This window comes from Drosophila eugracilis, unplaced genomic scaffold (genome assembly GCF_018153835.1).
Source record: "Drosophila eugracilis isolate 14026-0451.02 unplaced genomic scaffold, ASM1815383v1 contig_90, whole genome shotgun sequence".
Lineage (NCBI taxonomy): Eukaryota > Metazoa > Arthropoda > Insecta > Diptera > Drosophilidae > Drosophila > Drosophila eugracilis.
In genome coordinates, this window is record NW_024573812.1 from 3,690,743 (window position 1) to 3,715,644 (window position 24,902).

General features: G+C 37.1%; 1 protein-coding gene across 36 annotated transcripts in view; it reads right to left on the reverse strand.

Annotated features, from left to right (window-relative positions):
• Window positions 1-434: 434 nt before the first annotated feature.
• The window catches only part of LOC108112171 (protein muscleblind), a 177,755-nt gene continuing 153,287 nt past the window's right edge, over window positions 435-24,902 (reverse strand). For 10 of the 36 annotated variants that reach the window (XM_017221951.2, XM_017221949.2, XM_017221950.2 and 7 more), the window contains 3 exons: window positions 20,942-21,190; window positions 19,264-19,305; window positions 13,156-18,385 (listed from right to left, as the gene is read on the reverse strand). In XM_017221951.2, coding sequence (XP_017077440.1) covers window positions 16,283-18,385; window positions 19,264-19,305; window positions 20,942-21,190 — 2,394 coding nt within the window. In that variant the 3' untranslated portion in view covers window positions 13,156-16,282. Of the gene's footprint in view, window positions 5,717-6,447; window positions 6,533-7,418; window positions 7,527-7,574; window positions 7,934-8,552; window positions 8,612-13,155; window positions 18,386-19,263; window positions 19,306-20,941; window positions 21,191-24,902 lie in introns of those variants that run through there. The other 26 variants (XM_017221958.2, XM_017221964.2, XM_017221961.2 and 23 more) reach the window with 22 other exon arrangements.

The following is a 24,902-nucleotide window of genomic DNA, read 5'->3' on the forward strand; positions in this document are numbered from 1 at the left end:
CTTTCTCACTTGCCAGCTTCTTTTATTCATTTTCATCATATTTCTCTCTTCTTCTTCACCTTCGCTTTCTGCTCGTTGTTGTTTTTGCATTTCGCAAGATTTGTTTTCGCTTTGCTTTGCCTTCCTGGTTCGTTCTTTACATGAATAATAACTAAATTTGTTTCATTATAATAATATAAATATAATAATAATAATAGGTAATAATGATTTGTTTATTAAATATTTTTAAAAAATTTGCATTTTTTTGTTTTTGTTTTCTTGGGGTTTGTTTTTGTTTTTTGGTTTTTTTCTTCATTGTTTTTTAGGAGTATATGTATCATCGCTATCAATTATCATCATCATCATTCGTCAGAGAGTCGTTGCCCAAAAACTTGTTCTCTTTTTTCATTTTGTGGATTTGAAACTTCCTGCCAAAAACTCCATACCTTAAGATCTATTATTCCAATTCATCTTTATTTGTATATGTGTATAGTTAAGTTGTATATACTAGTTCATTAATGTATATTTAATATATGTTTAATACAATGTATATTTATAAAAAATAAAACAAACTACAAAAATATATTTGAACACAAAAAATAAACAACGAACAACAATTCCATCTTCACTCCTCACTCCAACCGCGAATATCACAAAACAAAAAAATAAACGACAAAAGACAAAGAAATTATATAGAAAACTTAACTCAATTACAAACAAAATATATATATATATATTAATATATATATATATAGAGAGAGAAAGAGATAGGGAGACTATAGGTTTGAGGGGTGGGGAGGGGCAGAGAGCTCTGCCTGAAGAACATATAGAAAAATTCGTTGATATCACCTGACAAAAATGAATAACTACTTACAGTACATACAAACATATGCCATGTATCATAGTGTAATTTAACATTACGCTTACTTAACCATCTCTCAAGTTGAGTAAAATTGATTTTTCCTCATACATTCTCGGTTAAGGTTTTCATGTAATTTCCCTCTCTTCACACTCTTCACTTTTCTCTCGGGTTTTACAATACATTTAGCTTTTTTGTTTTTTTTCTTTCTTTCTTTTACGTTGCAACATTCAGTAATTGTATTTTTGTTTTTAGTTTCCGTTTTTGTTTTCTTTTACTTTCAATAAACACATCACATCATATTCACAATTAATAATTATAATGATCTAATATATATGTGTAAATATAAATTAAAATTAACAATAATAACTATGACTTACAATGAAGGAGACTCTACACATAACTACATTAATCCATTTTCCATTTACCATTTTTCCATTCGTTTTTCAGAAATATTTTCTGGTATTTTATAGTTTTTTTTTTCCCGATTCCCTTTTTTAGAGCGCCATTTACATGCGTCAAAATTGATTTTTGTTCGAAAATAAATTCGAAACTATTCGAAAAACTAATGAAAGAGGATCGCATCGAAATCAATGTATATATATATATATTGGTGTATATATTATGGTTTGATGTTTTAAGGCAAATAAAAGTTTCGTTTCTAGTTTACAAACTCGTGCTATTCTACATGCGCGGCCATGTCAAATGTGACACCAGGGCCAGTCTACACATACTAGAGGAGATGTCAAGTCGAACAAAATTCCGCTGAAATCTCTTATGGTACAATGATTCTATAGTGTCTATATGTTTTTGTAGTTAGTTTTGCTTAGTAACTAGGATTTCGATTTCTCATTTCCACTTATTGGTTTGTATTTTTTTTTTTTCATTTTTCTCAACTTTTTTTCCCTTTTAAGAACATTTATTTTTTTTACACAAAACTTCATTGTTTTTTTGGTTTTTTTGTTTTTGCCATTTCGCAGCTTATTGTATTACTCATTTGTCGTTATTATAATAAATGTTAGTAACTGTTAAAATGTCGACGAGTGTTTTGTTTTAGTTTGAGAATCTACGAGTAAGTGTGTGTTTATAATTTATCATTTATTTACTTTACTTCTTTAGTTTAGTTTAGTTTAGTTTAGTTTAGTTAATATTTATCTTTATTCGTTTACAACTGTTCCACTTGCTTTTTGCTTTCGTTGCACATAGATTTAAGGTCTGATTATAATGGACGGAAACTTATTAGGCATTCTTATATTTGGAGTACGGGAAAGATACGACTTCCTTGCGATCGAGTAAGTTTTTGCATTTTTTCTGAGGCTTCGAAGAGAGCGAGCTGAAGTTGATAGAGAGTCTACTACGAGTGGTTAGGTTAAGGTGCTGGAGTCGGTATCTGAGTGAGTTTTTTTTTGTTTTTAGAGATAGCTAGAGGTTAGAACTCAGGTGTTTGTATGTATAGGGGTAGTAAGTGATAGATAGATAGTGAGATGATGAGAAAAAAGAAAACAAATTTCCGTATATTATAGCCAGCCCTTAAATGTATATGTTATATTGTTGAACAATTCTTAGCTAGATGTCGAGTATTATTGGTGTTATTATTATTGAATGGAGATATTCGTACGCTTTGCCTCGAGATGGAACCAATTTAAAATTACGTTTAACTATCCTGCTTGCAATGGCTCTAGTAATCGAGATTTAATACCATTTTACCTTTATCCAATTCTTCCTCTGTTTTTCTTTTTAAATTATTATTTTTCCACTTTCTTTCTTTTACTTGTTTTGTTTCTTTAAAAGATCACATTTCATGTTTAGTTGCCATTAGTAAATATATATATATATATATATATATATATGTATATATATAATCAATATATTTGTGTTAATGTATATATTTATACGTGTACAGACATAAATATATGTAGTATATATACATATAGTGTATATACGTATGCTTTTGTATATATATAATAAGTAGTTTCCATTCTGTTATTGTAATTGTTATTCTGTGTGTTTGTGTGTGTGTGTTTGTTTACCAAATACGTTCTTGAGTGTAAATGTAAAAACAAAGGAAAAACAAAGTCAAAAATCTTTAAGAAATCTGAAATAAGTTTGGATCTGTTTGGATCATATATAGTGGGTATGTCTCTATATACATATATAGTGCTTACAAATCGTTTGCATAGGAAGATATATAGTACGGTACAATTTCGATTTATGTGTGAGCTGTGTTTTGTTTTTTTTTTGTTTTTCTCATTAAGTTTTCCATTTTCCTTTTACTAGAGAATTCAGCTAAATGAGTAGTTTAATTATACACTTTAAAAAAAGTCTCCGTCTTTTTGTTGGTTTGTTGCAAAAAATGCTTATTCCTTTAAGATTTGATTAAATTTCTTTGTTGTTTAACTCCGATTCTTGACTTTTGTTTATCAGTGTTGTTGGTTTTTGCTTTTTGATGCTTCCCTTTCCTCTGTATATAAAAAATATGATTTCTCTTGCTGTAGTTCTGCTGATTTATCTTGATCGTTATTATAAAATGTAAAAAAGGATTATGGTTTCTGTACTCTGTTTTCTATGTTTTATGTTTTATGTTTTATGTTTTCTGTATCTGATCTTTGCTTTCTGCTTAATAAAATCTTCATATCGTGTTTGCCTCTCGCTTGTAGTAAATCGTTGTTGCAAAAATAGGACGTGACTGTACTTTTATTTTCATCTTCATCCTCATCGTTAACGTTATCGTTATCGTTATTATTATTATTATTATTATTGTTATTGTTATGTGTTTATTATTAGTTGTTCTTGCTGCTTAACTATGGCCTATGTAGATTCTGTTTTTGATTAATTTTGACTATTTGCCATGGAGAACGGTTTGTCAGGCTTAACCTTAGCTAATATTAACACTCCTCACTAAATGTTTATCCACTTTTATGTACCTTTATATTCACTTTTATTTGTATTTTTATTTGCATTGAAATATGGAACACTAGAGTTTAAAATAGTTTGTAACTAATTTTAATGCAACTGCGCGCTCTCCTCCTTCAACTTTTCTTTCTCCCTTCTCTTGTAATATTAAGTTCAATTTTTAATTGCTAATTTTCGTTTTCTTTCTTTTTGCATTTAACAACACTCTTTTTTTTTTTAGATTTTTATTTTTTTTTTTTTTATTTTTGTAATATTGTAGAGTTGTCACTCAATATTAACCCTCTAATGCATGTCACTTGATGTGTAAATGGGCTGCTTACACCTTAAAGTCTTGCTATACGTACGAAAAAGTTCTTTAGAGTTTACCTATCTCTCTTCCCCCAAATAGTACTTTCGGTTCTTATTCTTGTAAATAGTTCGTATCAACCTTTAATTTTATTTCATCAAAAACTTCCATTACTGGTTTTGTTTAATGTTTTTGTGTCTTTCGTAGAATGTGATTGTTGAAGTTTTCTTTACTAGCTTAGACCTTTCTGCTTTAGCTTCGGTTTTTTTCTGTTTTGATTTCTTCCAATTTAGCTTGGAGTCTCGTGTGTAGAGTAGAGCATCGCTTTTGGGAGTATTCATGATTGGTATACGTATTGTGTGTGGTTGCTTAGGTTTTGTGAGGAGTATGCAATATAAGTATCTAGGTGAAGTGGAGTTGACAAAAAACGAGTATTCCAATGGATAAAGGTAGGTGACAAACTTTTAATAAAAAAAACCCTATACGGTGAGTTCTTTAAATCTCTAGAGATTTGAAAAGTTTAGCTTACTGGGCCTCCGGTCAGGAATCTAGTTTATGATTCGAAAAAAAAAACATTGCATACTTTTCAGCGGAAAGGCTTAACTATATTTTTCAAATCCCTAGAGCTTCCAAAAGAACTTCACCCTCTTACGACTTAATATACGTTTCTGGGAAAATGAACAGAGCTGCCCCCTCTGGCAGATTGGGAAACCCCTTCTTCTAGATGCATGCCGATGGCGACGCCACTGTTGCCGGCGCCACGGTGATCGTGGTGGCCGGTATGGCAGCCACAGTGGTGGCCACCACCTGACCCATCTGCGTCTGGTAGTGGTGACCCACAAAGGCGTGCTGCTGTGCCTGCGGTGGCGGTGCCTGGGTGGTGTACTTAAGCAGATGTTGCTGCGGGGCAGCCTGCAGCGAGATGAACGGTGTCGCCTGAATGGGGATGCAGTTAGAGTTATAGTCACTGCTTAGAACCAGAGTGGGTGTGGCATCGGTGTAATAGGCGGGGGCCTTTAAAAAGGTCGCCGTGGCCGCTGGACCCTGGTACTGTTGCTGGGGTGTGGGCATCGTGGCCGTCGAGGTGGTGGACAGCGTGGTGGCCGATGAGAGGGTAGGTGAGGTGGCTATCGAGCAGGAGGATGACGAGGAGGCCGACGAGGGGGAGTAGGGCGAGCTGCAGTGGTAGGTGATGTGTGGTTGCTGTTGCGCATGTTGCTGCTGCAGATGTTGCTGCTGTTGATGATGTTGCTGTTGCTGTTGCTGCTGCTGCTGTTGATATATGTTGCTGGCGTGTGCTGCCTGCTTGCTGGCATTGCTGTGGTAGTAGTTGTTATTGCTGTTGTTGCTGTGGTAGCTGAACTGTTGCTGCTGCTGTTGCGGCGGCTGCTGCTGTTGCTGTTGCTGCTGCTGCGGCTCGATGATGATCAAGTTGCTGGTGCCGTTGTAGCCGGCTGTTGCTGCTGCTGCTGCTGCTGCTGCTGCCGGATTAGCTGTTGTTGTGGCCACCGGTACAGCCGGCTGCTGATCACTGGGACTGGTGATCATGGCCGCCATGATGTTGGCCGGCGGCAGGACAATCGGTATGTGGTAGTATTTACACTGCTTGCGACGGCACTGGCTGTTGGCGTGATCGCGGCAGACAGCAACACGTTGATCAATCACCTCGACCTTGTCATCTGTAGATCGGAGATCGGAGATCGGATCGGATCGGTAAGCGGGGGGGATAGAAAGAAAGAGCAGGGCGTTAGTAAGTCAGATGTTTGGCAGCTGGTAAAGTAAGTTGGTTTTGGCAGTAGAAAACAGTGAAAGCTTTTCCAAAAATTTGTTCAAGTTTTTCGGTAGTAATTAATTAATAATAAGTGATCTTAATTGCAGCTGACTTTCTCACACAATTTCAAAACATGAGTTCATATGAGAGTGAGTGGTGAAGACTTGGCTTCAGATTTAGCTGCCCAAAACAACAGAACCTCTCGCATTCGGCTCGAAAATGTTCTTTACAATATTTCATACTTTTTGTGTATTTTTTGTGTGTAATTCATATCTTGACGGAAAGCCAAAACTTAAGTTTTAAGTTAAAAAAAACTAAACAAAATATTCACGAAAATAGTCAACCATTTTTCTCAACTCAAATTTAGCAGCCAATTTGTTCAAAACTAAACAGAATAATTTGTGGTGGTTTTTCCTAAACTACAACAAAGGATAAAAATTAAAATCATCTCAACGGTGTCTAGGAGAAGGTAGCACTAAAAGCGTTTAGATTATATAGATTTCGAACTAAACCCAAGTTTTGGGAAACGTAATAGGAAAGGAATAGGGAACATATATATATATATATATAAATAGAGATAGAAAGATAAAGGATAAGGTGAACTGAGGAAAAGGAAGAAACTTAGGCACATGCACTTACCTTCAGTTAAATGAACGAATCTACAATTTAACCGACTGCACATAGATCTATTAAAATCTTGGCACACCGGGAGGGTGTCCAGTAACTATATTGGTCATGAGAGTTTGTTTTTGTTGTTGTTGTTGTTGTGTGTCAGACAAAGTTTTTGGTATTTTTGGATATGGCAGGATGCAAACGGAAACCAATTCAGGAAATCAAAAAGAGTTTGTGGGTTTTTATTTTGTTGTTTTCGTGTGATTCGAAGGGTTTTTGTTTTTGTTTTTTGGGGAATATATATATTGTTTTTTTTTTTATAATATTTATCATCGGTTTTCAGTTTCGAAAAAAAGAGAAGAGCAGAAAAAAGAAAAGAAAAAGAGCACAAATTAGTTATATATTATAATATTGAAATGGTTCACTAGAATGGTTAATGGTTGGTTAGAATAAATACGGTTTCGGTTTTACAATTGCTTGATGTTGGTTGGGTGGAGAGTTCCAGTTGTTAGTCGTAGTTAATAGAGCTAACTAGTTATGTAGGTATATAGGTATGTCTCGAACGTTCTTATCGGTTTTCACATGATACATTTAATATATAGATACTCGTATGTTAAGCTAGTTATCTCATCGACTTAAATAATCTAAAAAAAAAAAAAAATAATAGGCAGAAGTTTTAAATCATAAAATGGCATCGCAAATCAACTCGTAAAGGGGTCACTGAGTTTTTGTGTGTTCCTCGCAATAATGTTTCATTTTCTGTAGGTTTTGGTTTTTCGTCTTTTGATGGGTTATATAGTGGGTGGGTTTTTGTATTGTAACTTAAACGCATAGCTGAGAAATAAAGTTTGCCACGAAATAAAACACACACTGTGGAAGCAGCAAGTATATATATTTTCGATCAACCAAAACTGGGCCAAGAAAAGCTAAAAAAGCCACCGAAGACACGAGCTATCTCTATCTATTAGATGGAACTCACTCGTGGTTATCATATTAGGGAACTCAAAAATGCTCTGATCTCTGATCTGATCAATCTGATTGGTTTTTGCTTAGGTTCTATTGGGGCTGTACTAGGCGGTAACAATTACATATCCTAATAGGCGGCACTAGAAATATAAGAAAAGAGAAGAGAGAAGAGAAAGAGAGATCGTAAAAGGTGGGGTTAATGTCTTTACCAAGTCTGTTTTTATGTTGGCCCTAAAAGTGCGACATAGAAACCAAAGAGGGGAGAGTTTTTGGGTTTTGTTCAAGAAAATCAAAAGCTGCCAAGCTGAACTCAAAGCTAAAGCCTCGAAGCCTCTTCGATCCTTGCCAAAAAGACGCTAAACTGAAGCACACGAAAAGCTAAAGCTAAAGGCAGAAAGCTAAGCACATAGAAATTGGCCAAGAAGCTCGATGGGTTTCCATTTAAAAAAAAAATACGGGGTTACGACCTCTGCATACCTAATTATGTAAAAGGTGCCGTTCACTAGCATCGGACACTGAGTGTACATGAGGCCCCTCTCCGGTTGGGCTACGATATCGAAAACAGATATATAGATATATATATATATAGAGAGAGAGGGAATATACAGTTTATATATAGTAACATCTCTGGTGGGTGGTTGTATGGTGTGAATGTGTGAGTGTGTTTATGTGTGGACTGGGTGGTGGTTGGGTATTTGGTAAACAAACAACTGCTAACAGCTATGACACCCCGAGGTGTGTCCAGCTCATGTCTCACGGCATATAGCTCATATTATAGCCCATAGCTCCTCCTGACATCACCAAGTCAACGACGTCATCGTCTCGAGGCCGCGCCTTTGGCCCTGTTTGTTTATATGTTTGTTTGTTTGTTTGTTTGATTGTTGATTCTTGTCTGAGGAGCGGCAGCGCATTTAATTTGATTAACTCAATGGCCGGCCAACCCCCAAGAACTTTCTGGGTGTGCAATTCAACACGGGAAAAAGAAGTTGCCTCCGCTAATACTTGCTGCTCTAGTTGTGTTTTATTTCCTTTATTTTCGGGGGGGAGGGGGAAATAGTAGTTAAAGGGGTCAAAAAAGAAAATATATAAAAAGTTTAGCATAGGGAATGGGCAAGCGGTCATGCAGGAAGCCTACGGATGGCGCTGATAGTCAGGGCAGACTGTACCTGGCCACTGGCATCCGTGTAGATGACACATGAAGCATTCAAGGGTATTTTCGGATTTGCTATATTTATTTTGTTTTGGCCAAAAAGCCAAAAAAGACATGCCTCAAATCGAATATGCGTTATGAGAGAAATATTTATATAGAAATATATATATGTGTGTGTGTGGTGTGTGTGTTTGGGTGAAAGTGGTTTGGTGATATTAAAAAAAAACAGAGAGAGAGAAGGAGAATGTGTGAACACAAAAATATATATATATATAAAGTAGTTATAATTTCGGTTTTTGTTGGTTTTCCATGCAGCGTTTGTTTTTCGATCCAAATCCGTGCGTGATTGTTGTTATTCATAAATTAAATAGATATAAATATTTGGTTTCATTTTGTTTTGAGTTTTGCATGCAAAATGGTGAGAACATTGTTTTCATGTATTTTTTTTTTTTTTTTTTTTGTTTTTAATATAAATATCATTGTTGATTTTTTGCGCATGTGTGTTAGCATGTAAAAAAGGTAGAAAAATTAGAGGAAATAATTATATTGTTTCGCAAATCCATCGAAAATAAATGAAAATAAATTAGTTTGCATTAAAGACTTAAAATTAAGCTTAAGCTGCATATGCGAAAAACAAGTTTCAGACTAGTAAAACAAAAAAATATAATCCCATATGTTGGTCCTATCTTCCAGCTCGTTAACGGTCCTTGATTTCGAATTATGCAAATAAAGGGGAAAGGCTCGAAAAAAAAACTGAAGCCGCCTTTTGGGAGAGAGGTGAAAATAAAGTTTTGCAGGCCACACGGGACACGAGTTAATAAATGTAAATGTGTGACACCACGCCCTCTGCTATCGCCGACTCAGACGCCACCGCCGCCGCAGCCGCCCTCCCATTAAAATAACAATGTTTTCGTGTTGTAATTACGGCTTTCGTCCTTGCAGACCGCACCCAACCACCCACTCGTGTAATTAACTTGTTGCTGGCAGAAAAGTTTTTTCGGATCTCTGGCTTTTGTTGTTCGCATATGCAAAACGCACTTAAACCTATCGTAGATTAGTTCGGTTTCGGTTTCGGTTCAGTTTGGTTTTGGTTTTGGTCTCATATTTTTCGTTTTTGAAAGCTGAAATGGCAGCAGCAACAGCAGGCAAATTAGCAAATTATAAAACAGTAGCATACTTTTTTGGGTGGGGAACTTGGTCGGTTAGTTGACGCTGCAAATAAATGGGATTATACTAAAAAAAAAACTAAAAATAAAAAACGGCAATGAAGCGCAGGCTAAGCGGCAAAAAACTGAAAAAAGCAGAAAAATAAAATGATGAGTTAATAAAATAAAATGCATTTTTAAATAGAAAAAAACAAAAGTAAAACTCATTATGGCAGCAGCAGCTATTCACAATTTTTGAAGCGCATTTCAAACTTGTTATACTGCATCAGCCGTAAATGCTGTAAACGAGAAAAAAAGAGGGTAAGGTAAGCTCGGTTCGGTTATCAAGCAGGGGGGGCAAATCGCTCCTCACAGCACATCACACAGAAACAAGGCAAATACTTACTACATACATACAAACAAGCCTGCAAAAGTCAATCAAATATGGTAGATAGATATATATATATAAATGTATATATAAGGGTATGCATACATAGGAGTATCAAATTTCAAAGGGAACGCAAGAAAACTTTCACTAAATTCTTTGGGTTTACCAGTTTGCCTTGTAGTTGTAGTGTTTGTTTGATTTTTAAGGACTGTGTATGTGTGTGTGTGTGTGTGTTTGGGTGACTGGACTATAGACTCTGGTTTTCTTCCAGCGCAGGAAAAAGTTGAAGCAGTATTCTATTTGGTTTTAGATGTTCTCGTTCTCAAGCGTTTCGCAGTGCCTTCAAAAGCAACTTCACCTAGAAAGCATCTCGCACTACAGAACTTGCTAACTAAGAGTAAGTGTGTGTGTGTGTGTATATATAGGTATGTGTATTTGGGTGTGTTCTGTGTGTGTATGTTAATTATCATATGGAGTATATAGTCTCCTCTATGTTCAGCAAACAGTCAAACATTTTACATTGCGGATCATTTTTTTTGATATCCTGCTGTTACGAAAAAGAAAGAAAAAATTCGTTTGAAAAGAAAAAAAAAAAAAAGAAGTCATGTTAATAACATTTTACTTGGCCAAAAGTGTATTTGAATATGTATATGTAAGTGTGTCTATCGGCGGGCTAAGGAGATCGAATGTTTGATCGATCAGGCAACTATATCATCGATCTCCGATCTTTCTTAGCTCCATCGATCAAAGCAAAGTTAAAAAACGACAAACGAGTCTACCAAAACGAAAAAAAAGTTTAATGGTGAGCATTAGACATACTTAGCATCTATATAGCAGGTATCAGTCTTCAGATATAATCATAAGTATACCGTTATGGGAGTAAACAAAAGCTCGGATATATATATTTTTTTTTTTGGTTTTTGGGGGCGGTGCACCAGCTTACCTTAGAAGTGCTTTCATATAGCTTTACCATCATACCACATGCCTCAGAAGCCATACACGAGTTATATATGTATGTGAACAAACGCAATGTACGAGTAGAGTAATATATATATCGATCTCGAGAGCGAGCGAGAGAGATATACACATATATAGAGGGTAGAAAGAGACAGCCACTTGCAACGTCACTGCTTGATATTCATACTCATAGTCATATCGGAATACTTGCTACAAAAAAGTTCTGTTTCATTGAGCACATGCTGAAAAATTACAAATTACGCTCCAATCGAAAGTTCGAAAATCGATAAATGATGATTAAAATAAAACGATAAACAAGAAAGGCCAACTAAATGAAGGTAAATCAAAAATAATTTCATGATTATCGTAATTTTTTTCCCTCGATAACTTTTCTCCGAGATAGAGAAAGACGAGCGCTTTGTTAAAGGCGAACGAATGAAAGAGTCAGGTATAGTGTTTGTTCGAAAGAGACGACATTACTGTTTCTTTGGCCACGCTCAAACTTTTTGTAATGAACTCAAGGAAAAGCTTCAAGTTGAGTTTCGTTTAGGTATAACATCGGAGGACTGATTATTGATTCAAGGATCATGCTAGTGAAAGGAGGAGTTATAGTAAGACTAAAAATCTTGAGGTTCGTGAGAGTTACATCTAGAAGATAGAGATTTAAAGTTGCTTGCTTGAAAGATAGAGATTAGATTTAAATTAGAGCAAAATGTTGGCAAAAACTTAAAATGATTCGAAGCATTTTCTTTGAAAACATTACAAAAAGCGCTTAACTCTAGTGGGTATATTCGATATTGACATATATATATATATATATATATATATATTTATTATTAATATTATTTATTCCATACACAAGAACAGCTTTAGCCAAACAATACAGTAATATATATCTCTGGATAGACCAGCAAGCCAAGTGTACTGAGAGTTCTACCAAAAGGAAATCGGGTGGTGTCTGTGTGAGGTGTTCATGTGAGGAAAATAAAAATGAAATTTTAGTCGAGCAGAGAGAGCACATTGAGTTTTACGTACGCCTAAAACAGTTACCATCGAGGTTTTTAAAAATCAAGAAAAGCATTTACTTAAGTAATATAGATATATAATCGATAAAGCTTGATTTAACTTAAGGATTCAGCAAAATGAGTAGACCAACTTAGGTGTAAAATCATAAATATACCATAAACATAAGTTATAAAAATAATAATTAAAGTTGAAACAGCCAACAAATAGAGAGAAAGAGAGAGAGAAAGAGACAACGCACAGCAAACTGTTGTTTATGGATTAGTAGTGGGTGAGAAAGAGAGAATGTTAGTTTCGATTCGATCACTTTCCAAGGTTCGAGTAAAAGAAGCCAACAAGTTGTTTTACGGTTTTTACAATAAAACGTATATAATATAATTTCAATATAATTTGTTTTTGTCTTTTTATAATAATACGACTAATGTTAGCACAGATATAACATATTCATTAGTGTCTTTGCTTGTGTATAGATGTGTATATATATATATATATATATATATTATATATATGTTATGAATAAATTTAACTTCGACATTCTTGCTCTGTTATCAACTCTCTTATTTTGACATGCTTTTTTTCGCTCACTTATCTCGTTGATGGTAGTGATAGCGAAATGAGATCCTCATACAAACATAAATTGTTTTCTCTCAGTGTTTATGTGAGTGTGTTTGTGTGAGACTTTTGGGTAAGGCTACAAAAGAAAAGGAGGCAACTAGGTGGTTTCTACTAAACTATACATTCTATTGGACGGTACTGTACTGTTCTATCTATTGAAGAAGGCTTGAAAACCCATTTTACTATATATTTTTTGGTATGGACTGTGGTTTTCTCTAAGTGGTTTATGTTTTTCATTCCTTTTTTCTTCTCTTGTTTTGTGTATATTAAAAATCAGCCTAACTCATCATTATCCTAAGGTGTCAACTGACAATTCATTGCTATATTGTTGCATAATGTTAACATACTGCTTATTTGTTTGTTGTCTGTCTGTTTGTTGCTGTGTTTCTTTTGTTTTTCTTTTTTTTTTATGGTGCATTGCAAAGTTTGGAAAAAAGCGGAATAAAATATGAGCTCTTAGATCTGAAATGCAAGTTAGTTAGGTTTATCTTGGCGCCATGCAGTGGTGAGTGGGTGTTTTTTTTTTTTGAGTTTGTTTTCAAGTTTTTTGTTTTGTTTTTTTGTTTTTGCTTTAGTTCTTAGTTTTGAGAGCGTTTTCTAAACATTTTCGCATAGGTTTTTCATTTAGCTGAAATCATGGGCCAACGGCAACAGTTCTACATTGTTAACGAACAAAAAAATTAACCATACGACACATATAGATAGATGTTATCATACTTTTAGGCAAGACATTGAGATATATGATGAATATATATATATATACTTGAATCTGGTTTAGCTTGCTATATATATATATATATATATATAGGTTGATTCAATATTGTATTCGGCTGCCATGTTTAGTAAGCATCTTTCTTATCGAGTATATAGAGTAAGCCAAGCATTAGCTGGCCATAGGCATATAAGGTTTATGTTAAGATATAGATGGTATATTCAGATTTTACAACTAAGTCTCTACCATTAGCGTACTCATTTTGCTTGCCATTATTCTAAGAGCTAAAACATATATAGAATGAGATGGATTTACTGGGGGGAGGAGGTATAGATCAGATTGGGGAAGAAGCAATAGTGTGTGGTAAGCAGGTCAAAGAGGAAAAGTCAGGCAGTCCTTAGATTATGTATGGCTGTGTTTTCTGTGTCTGTGTGAGTGTGAGAGAGAGAGAGGGAGATAGCGATAAATGCTTAAATAAATGATATAATATTAAAAAATCATATTAAATCAAGAATTTGGTAAGCTTTGGAGGGTAGGAGAGATAGATAGATAGAAAGAGAGAGAGAGAGGGTGCTGCTCTGCCCAAAAGCGCTCGGCAAAGCTTGTGTGGATTGGGATATATAACTGATATATATGTCTATATATCAAAGGAGTACGTTTATATCAGAGTGGTGAGAAGTAAAAGCGGCACAACAGAAAACGTATATATCAAGTGAATACCAAAATAAGTAAATCAATAAAAGTATAATACCAACACACAATAAGATATATATATTTGTTTTTTGTTTCTTTAAACTATATATTTAGATAAACACACGGTATTTCAAATAAAACATTAATAAAAACTATCGAAACTAAACTAGAATTAGGATTAGAATTAGGATAAGAATTAGTGGCAAACATCAAATCGTTGTAAGACATTAGAAGTACTTCAATTAAAAACAATTTTACAGAGATTATCATATATATATATATCGAATAGTAATGTATGTATGTGTGGGGATGTTCTCGGATGTGGTGGAGTTTCTTAGCAGGTGCAAAGGTGGTATAGGCGGGCGGGGGTAAGTCTAAAACTTAAGGTTCGCAAGCCAGTGGCAAATTTATCATGTTGTTGTAGGTTTCTTCTCAAAGTTTCAACCTATTTCTCAATCATGGGGGGAACACACGTTTAAAAATTATATAATAACTACACTAAAAAAACTTGTTTAATAAGTACATAAAATACATAAATATCAACGTAAAAATTACATAGAGAAGAACGTAAAGAAAAAACTGATAATCACACGAGATCTAATATTAAAAACTTAATTCTGTTTGTCAATGATTTTATTATTAATTGCTTAACATTTCGATTACAGAAAACGGAAAACATTTATAATACATCGAAAGAGTGGGCGATACGGAGGGTTAAGAGACAGATGAGTGAGAGTGGTATCGGGGCTAGATATATAGAGATAGTCGTTAAAAATCAAAAAGGTTTTACATAGTAGTTCTGGTCAAAACATCAAATTTAAATCTCGATAACATAACATTAACATAAATCAATTTTGCTGGCTTAACAGTCTGAATGGTGTACGGATGTGTATATGTGTGTGTTAAAGTGAAACGGATAGAGAGACGTGATCGTGGCTGGTGATGACTGTACTGTAATATCTGATTAGTAAGCTAGACATACGATTTACAGATCGATCCTGGTCATGTTTATGCCATTTTTGTTTTGTTTTTTGTTGTTGTTGTGTTTTAGTGAGAGATGAGCGTATGTTAGAGTACATAGTGTGTGTGTGTGTGGGTGTGGGTGTGTGGGTGTGGGTGTATATATCGTATATCGTATATGGGTAGCAGCATACAGCACGTACAGCTAGGTTTATATGTATATGTATATATCGTATAAGTATTCTATATAAACTAGACAATATTCGTTACGCATTTATCGTTGCTCAACAATTTTAAACAATTACAACAGCATTCACGCTAGCTATCATCTATGTAGCTAGTTAGGAAACATTCAGAGACAGCGATAGGGTGTTAGACAGAGAGAGAGAGAGAGAGCGCGCAGAAAATGAATGATGAGCGGTAGCGAGAGAGAGAGATAGATAGATAGCTATACGAACTACCGCATATGGGAGACAGGGACGGCGATATGGCATTAAGCACCCGCAGCTAGCAACAAGCATACACAACTGTACCCAGCATCGGCAGCAGCATTAGAGGATTATCCTTTTCCCATGGCTTTATATCCTTTTGATCCCGCAAAAGCTTTTTCGCTATCACAGTTCTTCGTTTCTCCCTCTCTTTCGTTTTCTCATTATATCCCGTCCGCGTTTTTTTAGTTTTTCTTTTATCTATCCGTGTTTTGTGTGACCGTTCGCTTTCTATAAACTAGAGTTGACTAAGAGCTATCCGAAAAAAGGAACTTAAGTATTACTATCAGCTAACATCTGTTTCCCTTCCGTTCTTCCGCTTGTGCTTTAAAAGCATCGTTTCTCGATTCTTGTGCGAAAAATGGCAACACATTTGAGTCACAGTGAGGTTATGTTTCGTTCTGTCAAATAACTTAATGGCAAATTATCGATTGGTCAGCAAGTATCGGGCATTTGTGTTAGTAAAGCATCGATCTTCGATCTGTCTCGCTGTCTGTCAGAATTTTCGTTAGTTATCGTGTCATGGTTCGTGGTAGTTAATCTAACGCTATGAGGCCTATGGTATAACTAAACGTCTAAACGCTTCTCTCTACATGTCCTTTTCCAAGAAAACTGAGGCACATAAACTTACGTCTTCGATGTGTTTAAATCTATCAATCTAATTAAGTGTGACTTTACCATTTGGCTATCCAAATGGCTTTCAGTGTCTTAAGTACAGTTGTGTTTGGGTGTTTTAGTTAAGTTAGTCGGTTATTGCCCAGCTTCTTAGGAGGTTTTCATCTTTTTGTATGGATTCAGGACCATGGCACTGCCTGGAGTTCCTGCCTGAGCGGCGGCTGCTGCCGCTGCAGCAGCTGCTGCATATTGCTGCGCTGCAGCAGCCTGAGTTTGTGGCATGGCATAGGCTGCGGTGGGCATCATGCCGGGATAGAAATAGCTCTGAGCCTGGGCATATGGCATGGGCGAAGGTGCTCGTAGTAAGGCAGCGGATTGATACTGACCGGCAGCCACCGATCCAGCTTGTGCTGAACGCACTGGAGTGCCGGGAACTGGTGTGGTTAGACCGGAACTCGGCAGAGAACCTAACTGACGCAGTTGAGCCTGCGCCTGCGCCTGTGCCTGGGCCTGGGCCTGGGCTTGAGCTTGAGCTTGGGCCTGTACCTGAGCCTGTGCCTGAGCCTGCATCTGCAGGAGAGCTGCCATGGAAACGGCTTGGGGTTGAGCTGCCTGAACAGCCTGTGGACCAGCTGCTGCTGCTACATAGCTCTTGTTCAGAGTCAATCCCGTGTAGGCAGCTGCCGCGGATGAGGCACTTGGTTTTCCAGCGGCACTGGCCACCTTCATGGCGTAGTTCTTTTGGGCCACTTCCTTGGCCAAGGCAGCGGGATCGGTGTAGTAAGCACCTGCCGTGGTGGCTTGAGGAGCCAGACCAGCGGCTGCAGCATAGGCGGCATAGGCTTGCTGGGCATAGACAGCCTGAGCATGAGCCTGGGCCTGAGCTTGGGCCTGAACCTGAGCCTGTTGCTGTTGCTGCTGTTGTTGCTGCTGCTGCTGCTGTTGCATTTGAGCCTGGGCATATGATGGAGTGCTGCTAGGCAGACTCCCCATGGTTGAGGTGGCTCCACCATAGGCGGAGTAAAGATTACCATAGCTATAGGCGGGCATGGCATAGTTAATGCGCTGCAAGCCCTGAGCCTGTGCCTGAGCCTGAGCCTGAGCCTGGACCTGAGCCTGAACCTGAGCCTGAGAGTGATAGGAAACTGCCGGAGCAGAAGTAGTGGGTGTTGGCAGGATACCAGTGCTCTGACCATTGGCCGTATATCTAGAATAAGCCTCGCCATTCTGCTTGGCATAGTTGCGCGATGCCGATGCTGCTGCTGCTGCTGCTGGGTTATTGCTGCTGCTACCCTCTAAATCGCCATTCAGTTCGTCGGGATTAGCCGACTTTAGTTGGCCATTGTTCAGATTGTTATTGATATAGGATAAGTAATTGTTATTGTCACCCAGGCCATTGGATAGGGGCAGAAGACTATCGCCTTGCGGGGAATTGGGGCAAGAGTTTGGCGATGTGGCGCCATTAGATGTGGCTGTTAAAGCTGCTGTTGTAGTAACAGTATCTAATGTATCTGTTGTTATTGTTGTTGTTGCAGTTGCTGTGTCTGGATTTGGTGAGATTGTTCGTGTTGTACTACAATCGTTAGTGGGACTTGGATTTTGGTTCGGATCTAGATTCAGATTAAGATTCGTTTGGTCAATATTATTGTCTTGATTGATGGCTTGATCAATGTCATCGCTGTTGCGTTCCGCATTTTCAGTTTCACCATCAGCAGCAGCATTATCTTGATCTTTGTCATGGACTTGATTGCGATCGTTATCGTTATCGTTATCGGCACTATCGTTTGGATTAATAGTAGCTATTGTTGTTGTTGCTGCTGTTGCTGATAATAATAATGATGGAGTTGATGATAATGACGATGATGATGCTGCTATTGTTGCTGTTGTTGTTGTTGTTGCTGCTGATGATGCTGATGGTATATTGGTAGTAGCAATTACAGCGTTTATGATACTTTTATTATTAATATTATTAATTAGATTATTACTGGCTGTTGCTGTTGTAGTTGTTGTTGTTATGGCGCTACTTAATTGTAGTTGTTGTTGTTGTAGTAGTACAGATTGTTGTTGTTGTTGATGTAGTTGTTGTTGTTGTTGTGGTGGTGGTTGTTGTTGTTGTTGTTGTTGGGGATACTCACATGAGACTGGCACGTAGGGCTGCATTAACTGCTGATAGGCGGTCGCACCGGGCTGATAAACTGGAATGCCAGACTTTTCGGCAGCTGGACGTTTGAACGGTACCATGCCAGAGAACTGCTAATCATCGACGTCAACAGAGACAGGTAGGTTGGTTGGTTGGTTTAAAAGAGAGAAAGAGATGAAAGAAACACACAAAGAAATTAGTAATCAATTAGTAGTATTATTTACTCTCAACTTAGCCTACTGGTAACCATTATTACACTATAACAATTGCTTACAAACGAGCTTGCTTTTTGGTTAATTTTGAGTTTCTTATTATTGTTTTTTTTTTCGCTTTGCTTGCTTTTTTTTTTTTTTGGTTTTCATTTCGCCAATTTCTTTCGTTTGGGGTGAGAGTTACCAAAATATATGAAATATCAAAATGAAAAATGTCTTCAAAAATTAAAACAAAATCAGAAACGTAAAAATCGAAATCTCTAAACATAGGCTCTGGGCATACATAGTTGGCAAACTAAACAAATCGAAAGTGCGTGCATTTCGGTGGAAAATTGGGAAAAGCGTTCGCAGTTTATACATCTATATCTATAAGTGAAATGAATAAGCTTTCAGTGTTATTGATTTATTGAATATATTTTGATTTTCTTCCGATTGCTTTTTGATATTTTGTGTGCGCATAAAAGTTAATCTTCTCGATCAACCTTAAATATCTCTTTTTTTGCGTTTATTTCTTTTTTATGAAAATTATATTCGTTTTTTTCAAGAAGCAGACCAATTTCCACGATTTGTCTTTATTTTTTTGATAAAATTCGTTTGATTTTGAATGCATGCGGCGATCATCGAAAGTTTGTCTGGTTAGTTGAGTATCTGAATGATATTATATATGTATATTATCGCTGGTTATGGCTATAGTCAGGCAGTAGTGTATAGATATGGTTGATCGATTTCTAGGCGGACTACTGTACGTGGCGATTGTCATTCAGTTTTGGAGTACTTACGAAGTTTTCATAGTAAAATGAACCAACCGTTTTAACATCCATCTTTTTTGGCATTTATTTGGCATTTGTTGTTGATAATGCGGTTAGTGTATGATTTGTAGTTGATTGTTGGGTTATCATTGTTTGATTGATGGTCAGATCGGATCGGGGTTAACACACACATATCGCAGTTATATATATTTTTTGTTTGTTTTCGATTTCGAGTTTTCGATATACAGTGATAATATTGAGGTGTTTTTTTTTATTTTTTTTTTGAGAAACGAACGCAAGATAGTTGTATGGAATCGAAGAAGAGCAAATGAAGAGGAGAGAAGAACACAAATGAAATTAGTGGATATATCCTGGGCACAGTACAGTGGCATTATGGCATTAATCAGATACATATATACATAAAACGGGTACACAGATATACTTAGTCCTAATTGGTGGCAAATGTGATGTGATCTGATGTGTGTGTGTGTGTGAATGGGCGTGATGTAAACGGAAAACGTAGGGGGGTATAAACAAAGTCTGCAGGCTGCAGGCTGGCTGGCTAGAGGTGTGTGTGTGGTGCATGTTCAGCTAATTAACCAGGAAAAGCACTTAAACAATTAAGCTCGCGAATGCAATCAACGGCACAGGCGAAAGCGAAAGAAAGAGACTTACAGTTTACCGCTAAAGGTATATAGCTACATGTTACAGATTCAGATACAGCTACTAGTGCTATAGCTACAGCCTTGGCAATTATCGGTTAAATCATTTTAATTAACACTTGGCAGGGCAAATGTGCTCCGTGTTGTGATTTATCATATGCCACGTGTAATTGGTTAAACTCTCTCTTGCCATTGCCATTGCAAAAAGTGTGCATTTGTGTGGGTGGTTCGTCTGTATTGATTAGTGTGCGTGTGTGTCTTGGTTGAGTGTTTGCGCTTTTGATATATCGGATAATGACTTCATTTTGTAAATTAAATGCCGGGGGTTGCATCCCCTAGCCGACCTGGCCATGCTCTGATAATAAACGTTAATTGATGGCACTTTGATGTGCATGTGACTGACTAACTGAGTGGGTGGGCAGGTGAGTGATTGAGTGAATGAACGACTGGTAAACTAAGGTGAGCTGACTGACATCGTTAGTTAGGTTAAAGTTAAAAGCATTTCGTTTCAACGAACTGAAGGTACTGGGATGGGTTTACCCGAGGAAGGTCCATAGTCTATGTGGTTGGTTTTGATCATTTTGGAGTTTCTTGAGCTTTGGTGAGGGAACAATATATTCTTTAAAATCTTTGCTAAAGCAGAATTCCTTTAATTTTGTGGTTTGATAACCAAAAATCTTCTTTCATAGACTTATTTTACAATTGTTAATTATTATATATTTTTTACTTCATCACCAAAGCATCACTTAAGATCCAAAACGAACTCTACTTATAAATATCTTCCCACAGCGGAGATCCTTTAGGGAATCTTCACCTGCCTAAAAGCATGCAACGAAAATAGCGAAACTATATTCAACAACCAACTGAAGCATTAACAAATTTTCAAAATCAATTTAAATCAATTCGATTTACAGGGAGTTAGTAGAAAAAAAAACAAAAATCAAAATTCAGAAGTAAGGAAAATTACCAAAAAAAAAAAAAAACAAAAACAAATACATGTAAAATCGAATAACGCAAAAACACAAAGTGAAGGAAAAGAAAAATACCAGTGGAAACATATCGGTTGTGTCCGCCGCCCGCTTCTTGCCCACTTCCAGTGTATGATGGCCCATTACAGCGGCTGCAGCGGCGGCAGCAGCAGCGGCGGCGGCGGCAGCGGCGTTGTTTGTGGTTGTTGTTGCTGTTGTCGATGTTGCTGCTGCGCCAGCGGTGCTGTGGTTGTTGTTGTTGATGTTGTTCAGCTGGTGTTGCAATTGTTGTTGTTGCTGGTGATGGTGTGCCGCAAGAGGTGAGGTCTGTATGTTCGTTTGTGTGTGTGCGTGTGTGTGTGCGTACGTGTTTGTCAAACATTTTTCAAATATTTTTATGATTTTTTTTTAAGTTTTTTGAAAATTGAAATCAAACGAAAATTCACACAGAGAGAGAGAGAGACCAAGGCAAATATGCAAAATTATTCAAAAATACAAGCATTTAAATGATGTGTCCATTAAATAGTTGAGAGATTCCAATTTGAATTATTCAAGCGGCAGTGGTGTTGGCATTTTTAATTGATTTTTTGTTTCGTTTTTGCGATTGCCATGAATTATTAATTAGTGTGTCCAATATTGTATATTTTTTCATATTTTTCCAGCAAATTATGCAAGGGAAACAGAAATATATTTGTTTGAGTTCATTTTTTGATATTTTTCGTTGTTTTGTTTTTGTTTAAAGTTTTGTGCACAAGTGTGTGTGTGTGTTCGTACCATCCATCGTAGAAGCAGTTACAGTGTGTGTGTGTGTGTTTTTGTGGGTGTAGGTGTATTTGTGGTGGTTGGCACAGGCGAACAGATGAAAAATACATAATAGTAGAAGAGTACGGAAGTGTTTTGATATCGATAAGTAAATAAATAGAAAAAAATCAAATTTTTACGTATATATAGATTATATTCGTATATATATATGTATAAAGAGAGAGATAGAGAAAGAGAGAGTAAATATGAATAAATCAAGTAGAAATCAACGGTAATCCAAATAAACACGATTTCCATTTGATATTTGAAAGAGCCTTAAATAAACGTTACACATACCAACTAAATGTTAATAATTTCGATTAATATTCATTGGTTTTAATTCGGAAAGAAGCGTAAATCAAGTTAGTTTTGGTTTCGGTGTGAGTGTGTTTAAGCCTTGTTGGTTTTTTGGTTAGAGAATCGTTTCAAAAAGAAGCTTGCGAAAGCCAGCAAAGTGTAAAAGCTTTTGTTTTCTTAGATACTAAAACTTATTCTTGTTCTCTTAAGATCTAACTTATGGAAAAAGGCAAAGAGATTGGATTGCCAATGACATCACTAGGTTTCACCAATTGATTCGCCAACTTTGACTAGACACATTCGCATTTGTGGTTTGTTTTCGTATTTAAAGGGCGCATAAGATATATATCAAGTATACCTACCGATGCTTCTTTGCTGCTGTTCATTCATAAAAAGGAGAGTAAATCTCAGGCAAATCAAGAAGGAAATTTGTTTAAACTCTGTTTGTGGTTTGGGGTTTTGGGTTTGATTTCAAAGGTAATGTTTTTGGATTTTGAAATTTCCACTTTTAAGCCCTATCATATATATACCCCTAGTGTGCCAGTTTTCAAATCCCCGGCAAAGTTGTGACCCCAATTTCCGTACCCATAAATTTTCCAAGCAGAGCTCAATGCTAATGCGTTTAACACCGCAATTGGGTTCGGCTCGGGCTCTTGCCCGATTTTCGCCCCTTTTGCCACGAAAGTGGACCCATGTGTGCCTAATAACCAAGAACCACAAAATAAAAATAAACCAAAACATAATACAAGCGAGCACTGGCGAAAAAAACTTAGCATACATTTGGGCGCAGGTCGCATGAAAGAGTGCACAAATTTGCATTTAAATGGAGGCAGCGAAAGAGACAGCCAGTCCGAGGTGCAAAAGAGATGGCCAGTTGACCCGACTCCTTTTGAGCTGCATTTTTTTTTTTTTGTTCCGCCACTTTTTCTGGGGCTAGTGTCACTGGCAATGAATGCTACAAATGGATTAATTCGCTTGGGCGCGACAACATCGTGGGGCATTCGCCATATGTATGTATATATGTATATACATACATCCAGATATATACCATTTCTGTATGATGCTGCTGTATTGGGGTCGAGTCCATAAAAAACCAACTCGGCAGGCTGACTGGATGGCTGGCAGGCAAGGCAGACTCCGACGGACAATTCATTGGCATGGAAATCTCTGCTTTTAGTTAATTTTCCGGTTCAAACGTTATCCGGCCCGGACTAATCCATGTCGTTCGTGTCCATGTCCGTGTCCTGGTCCGTATCCCTGTCCTTATACGTATACGTATCTGTGTCTCCTGTACAGGTTGACATTTACATTTTTGGTCAGTTCGGTGGGGGGGCAAAAAAAAAAGTAAGCGCACTCCTGTCGTCCACCAAACCGTACTCCTCCTCCGTTTCCCCTTCAGTTTCACTTTTCCTCCGGCCTTTTTTCTTGGCCGAGATGCTCTTGTCACGCTTACATGCCGGGATTATAGTTCTGTGTGGTCGTTGGTTGCGGCAGGTGGCATATTTACCATCATCGACGTCGAAGGGGAGATCCCCCATCGATATTTGGGGCTTTTTTCCTCCACCTCCATTTCGTTTCGTTTCCTCGTTTGCTGACATATGGGGGACGTTTTTGGTGACCCAGAATGCCAAACAGCAATCATAATAAACAAAACTTAAACGCTTATCAACGACAGCAACAATAACACAGGGAAATTATTGAGGAAAATCATAAATGCAAAAGGTAAAGTTTTTGTGTTTGGTCTGCTTTTGTGGTGTGGTTTTTGTAGAGTCTGTCGATTGGATATGAATATATATATATATAAAGATATAAACGTTTTTAACTCGATAAGAGGCGGGGACAATCAGCTAAAGGGTACATTTAGGGAGAGTATAATATACATATATAGTGATTCCTTTAAGTCGGACTACAATCAAAGTAAAAGGAATCATAAAATAAATCCTTTTACTTTGCATGCAGGACAGGGTTTGTGATATATACAAGGAATATGGATATAACAATATAGAACTAGAAGATATATTAACTTGAGAAAAGTCTAAATAGGGGTACTTAACAATGAGTTTATGAAATGAAACAGCAGCGCTTCATCGGTTTTGTATATTTGAATATATAGCACCAATTCAGATTTTATATTGCCTATAATGATTGCTTTTCCCGCCTTAAAATTTGATTTGGTAAGAGGGGGGATCTATAACCAAGCATTAAAATTTTGTGGGATATCAAAATAATGCATGATATAAAAGTAAAATCCCATGGTAGACAGGTGCAATAAGGTAAGCGTTTAATTCCCATTTTTACCATGGCTGTAATCACATTAAACGAGCACCCATAAATACAATTATCAGCTCAGAGTGAGGGGTAGGGAAGAGAGAGAGAGTGAGAGAGAGAGAGATAGGGGGCGGGAGGAAAAATGTCAACATGTGTGTACTTTCGGGGTAACGTATCAAAGGACATTTTCATACAATAATCACGTTTGTCCTGCCCTTGGTGGGATCGCGAGGAGGAGAGGAGAGCCTCGATTGAATTACGCCTAAAATGCTGCAACAATTTTTCACTTTATGCGATATTATGCTGCAATTATGTGTGTCATTTTCACCCAAAGCCCGCCCAACATCCAGCCTGGCCAACAAGGACAACGTTGTTGTTTGTTGCGTCAAATAAATTTCCAGCAGAAAGCAATTAAGTCGCGAATTAAGTACGGCGCATAGGACACGCAGCCCGGGTAACACGGATACGACCACGTACGTGCGCGCCCATATGTGCGAGTATTGTGTAGTGTTGTGTTGGCCCGGCTGCCTCGCTTTTCCGCATTTTCCTCTCTGTTCCCCTTTTCCCTTTCTCCATACCCATATCCCCAACCCCTGACTACCCACCGACCTGCTGCGTGCTCAAAGTTTTAACGCGTTGTAATAAATGTTAATTTTGTCCCAACGAAAATCAA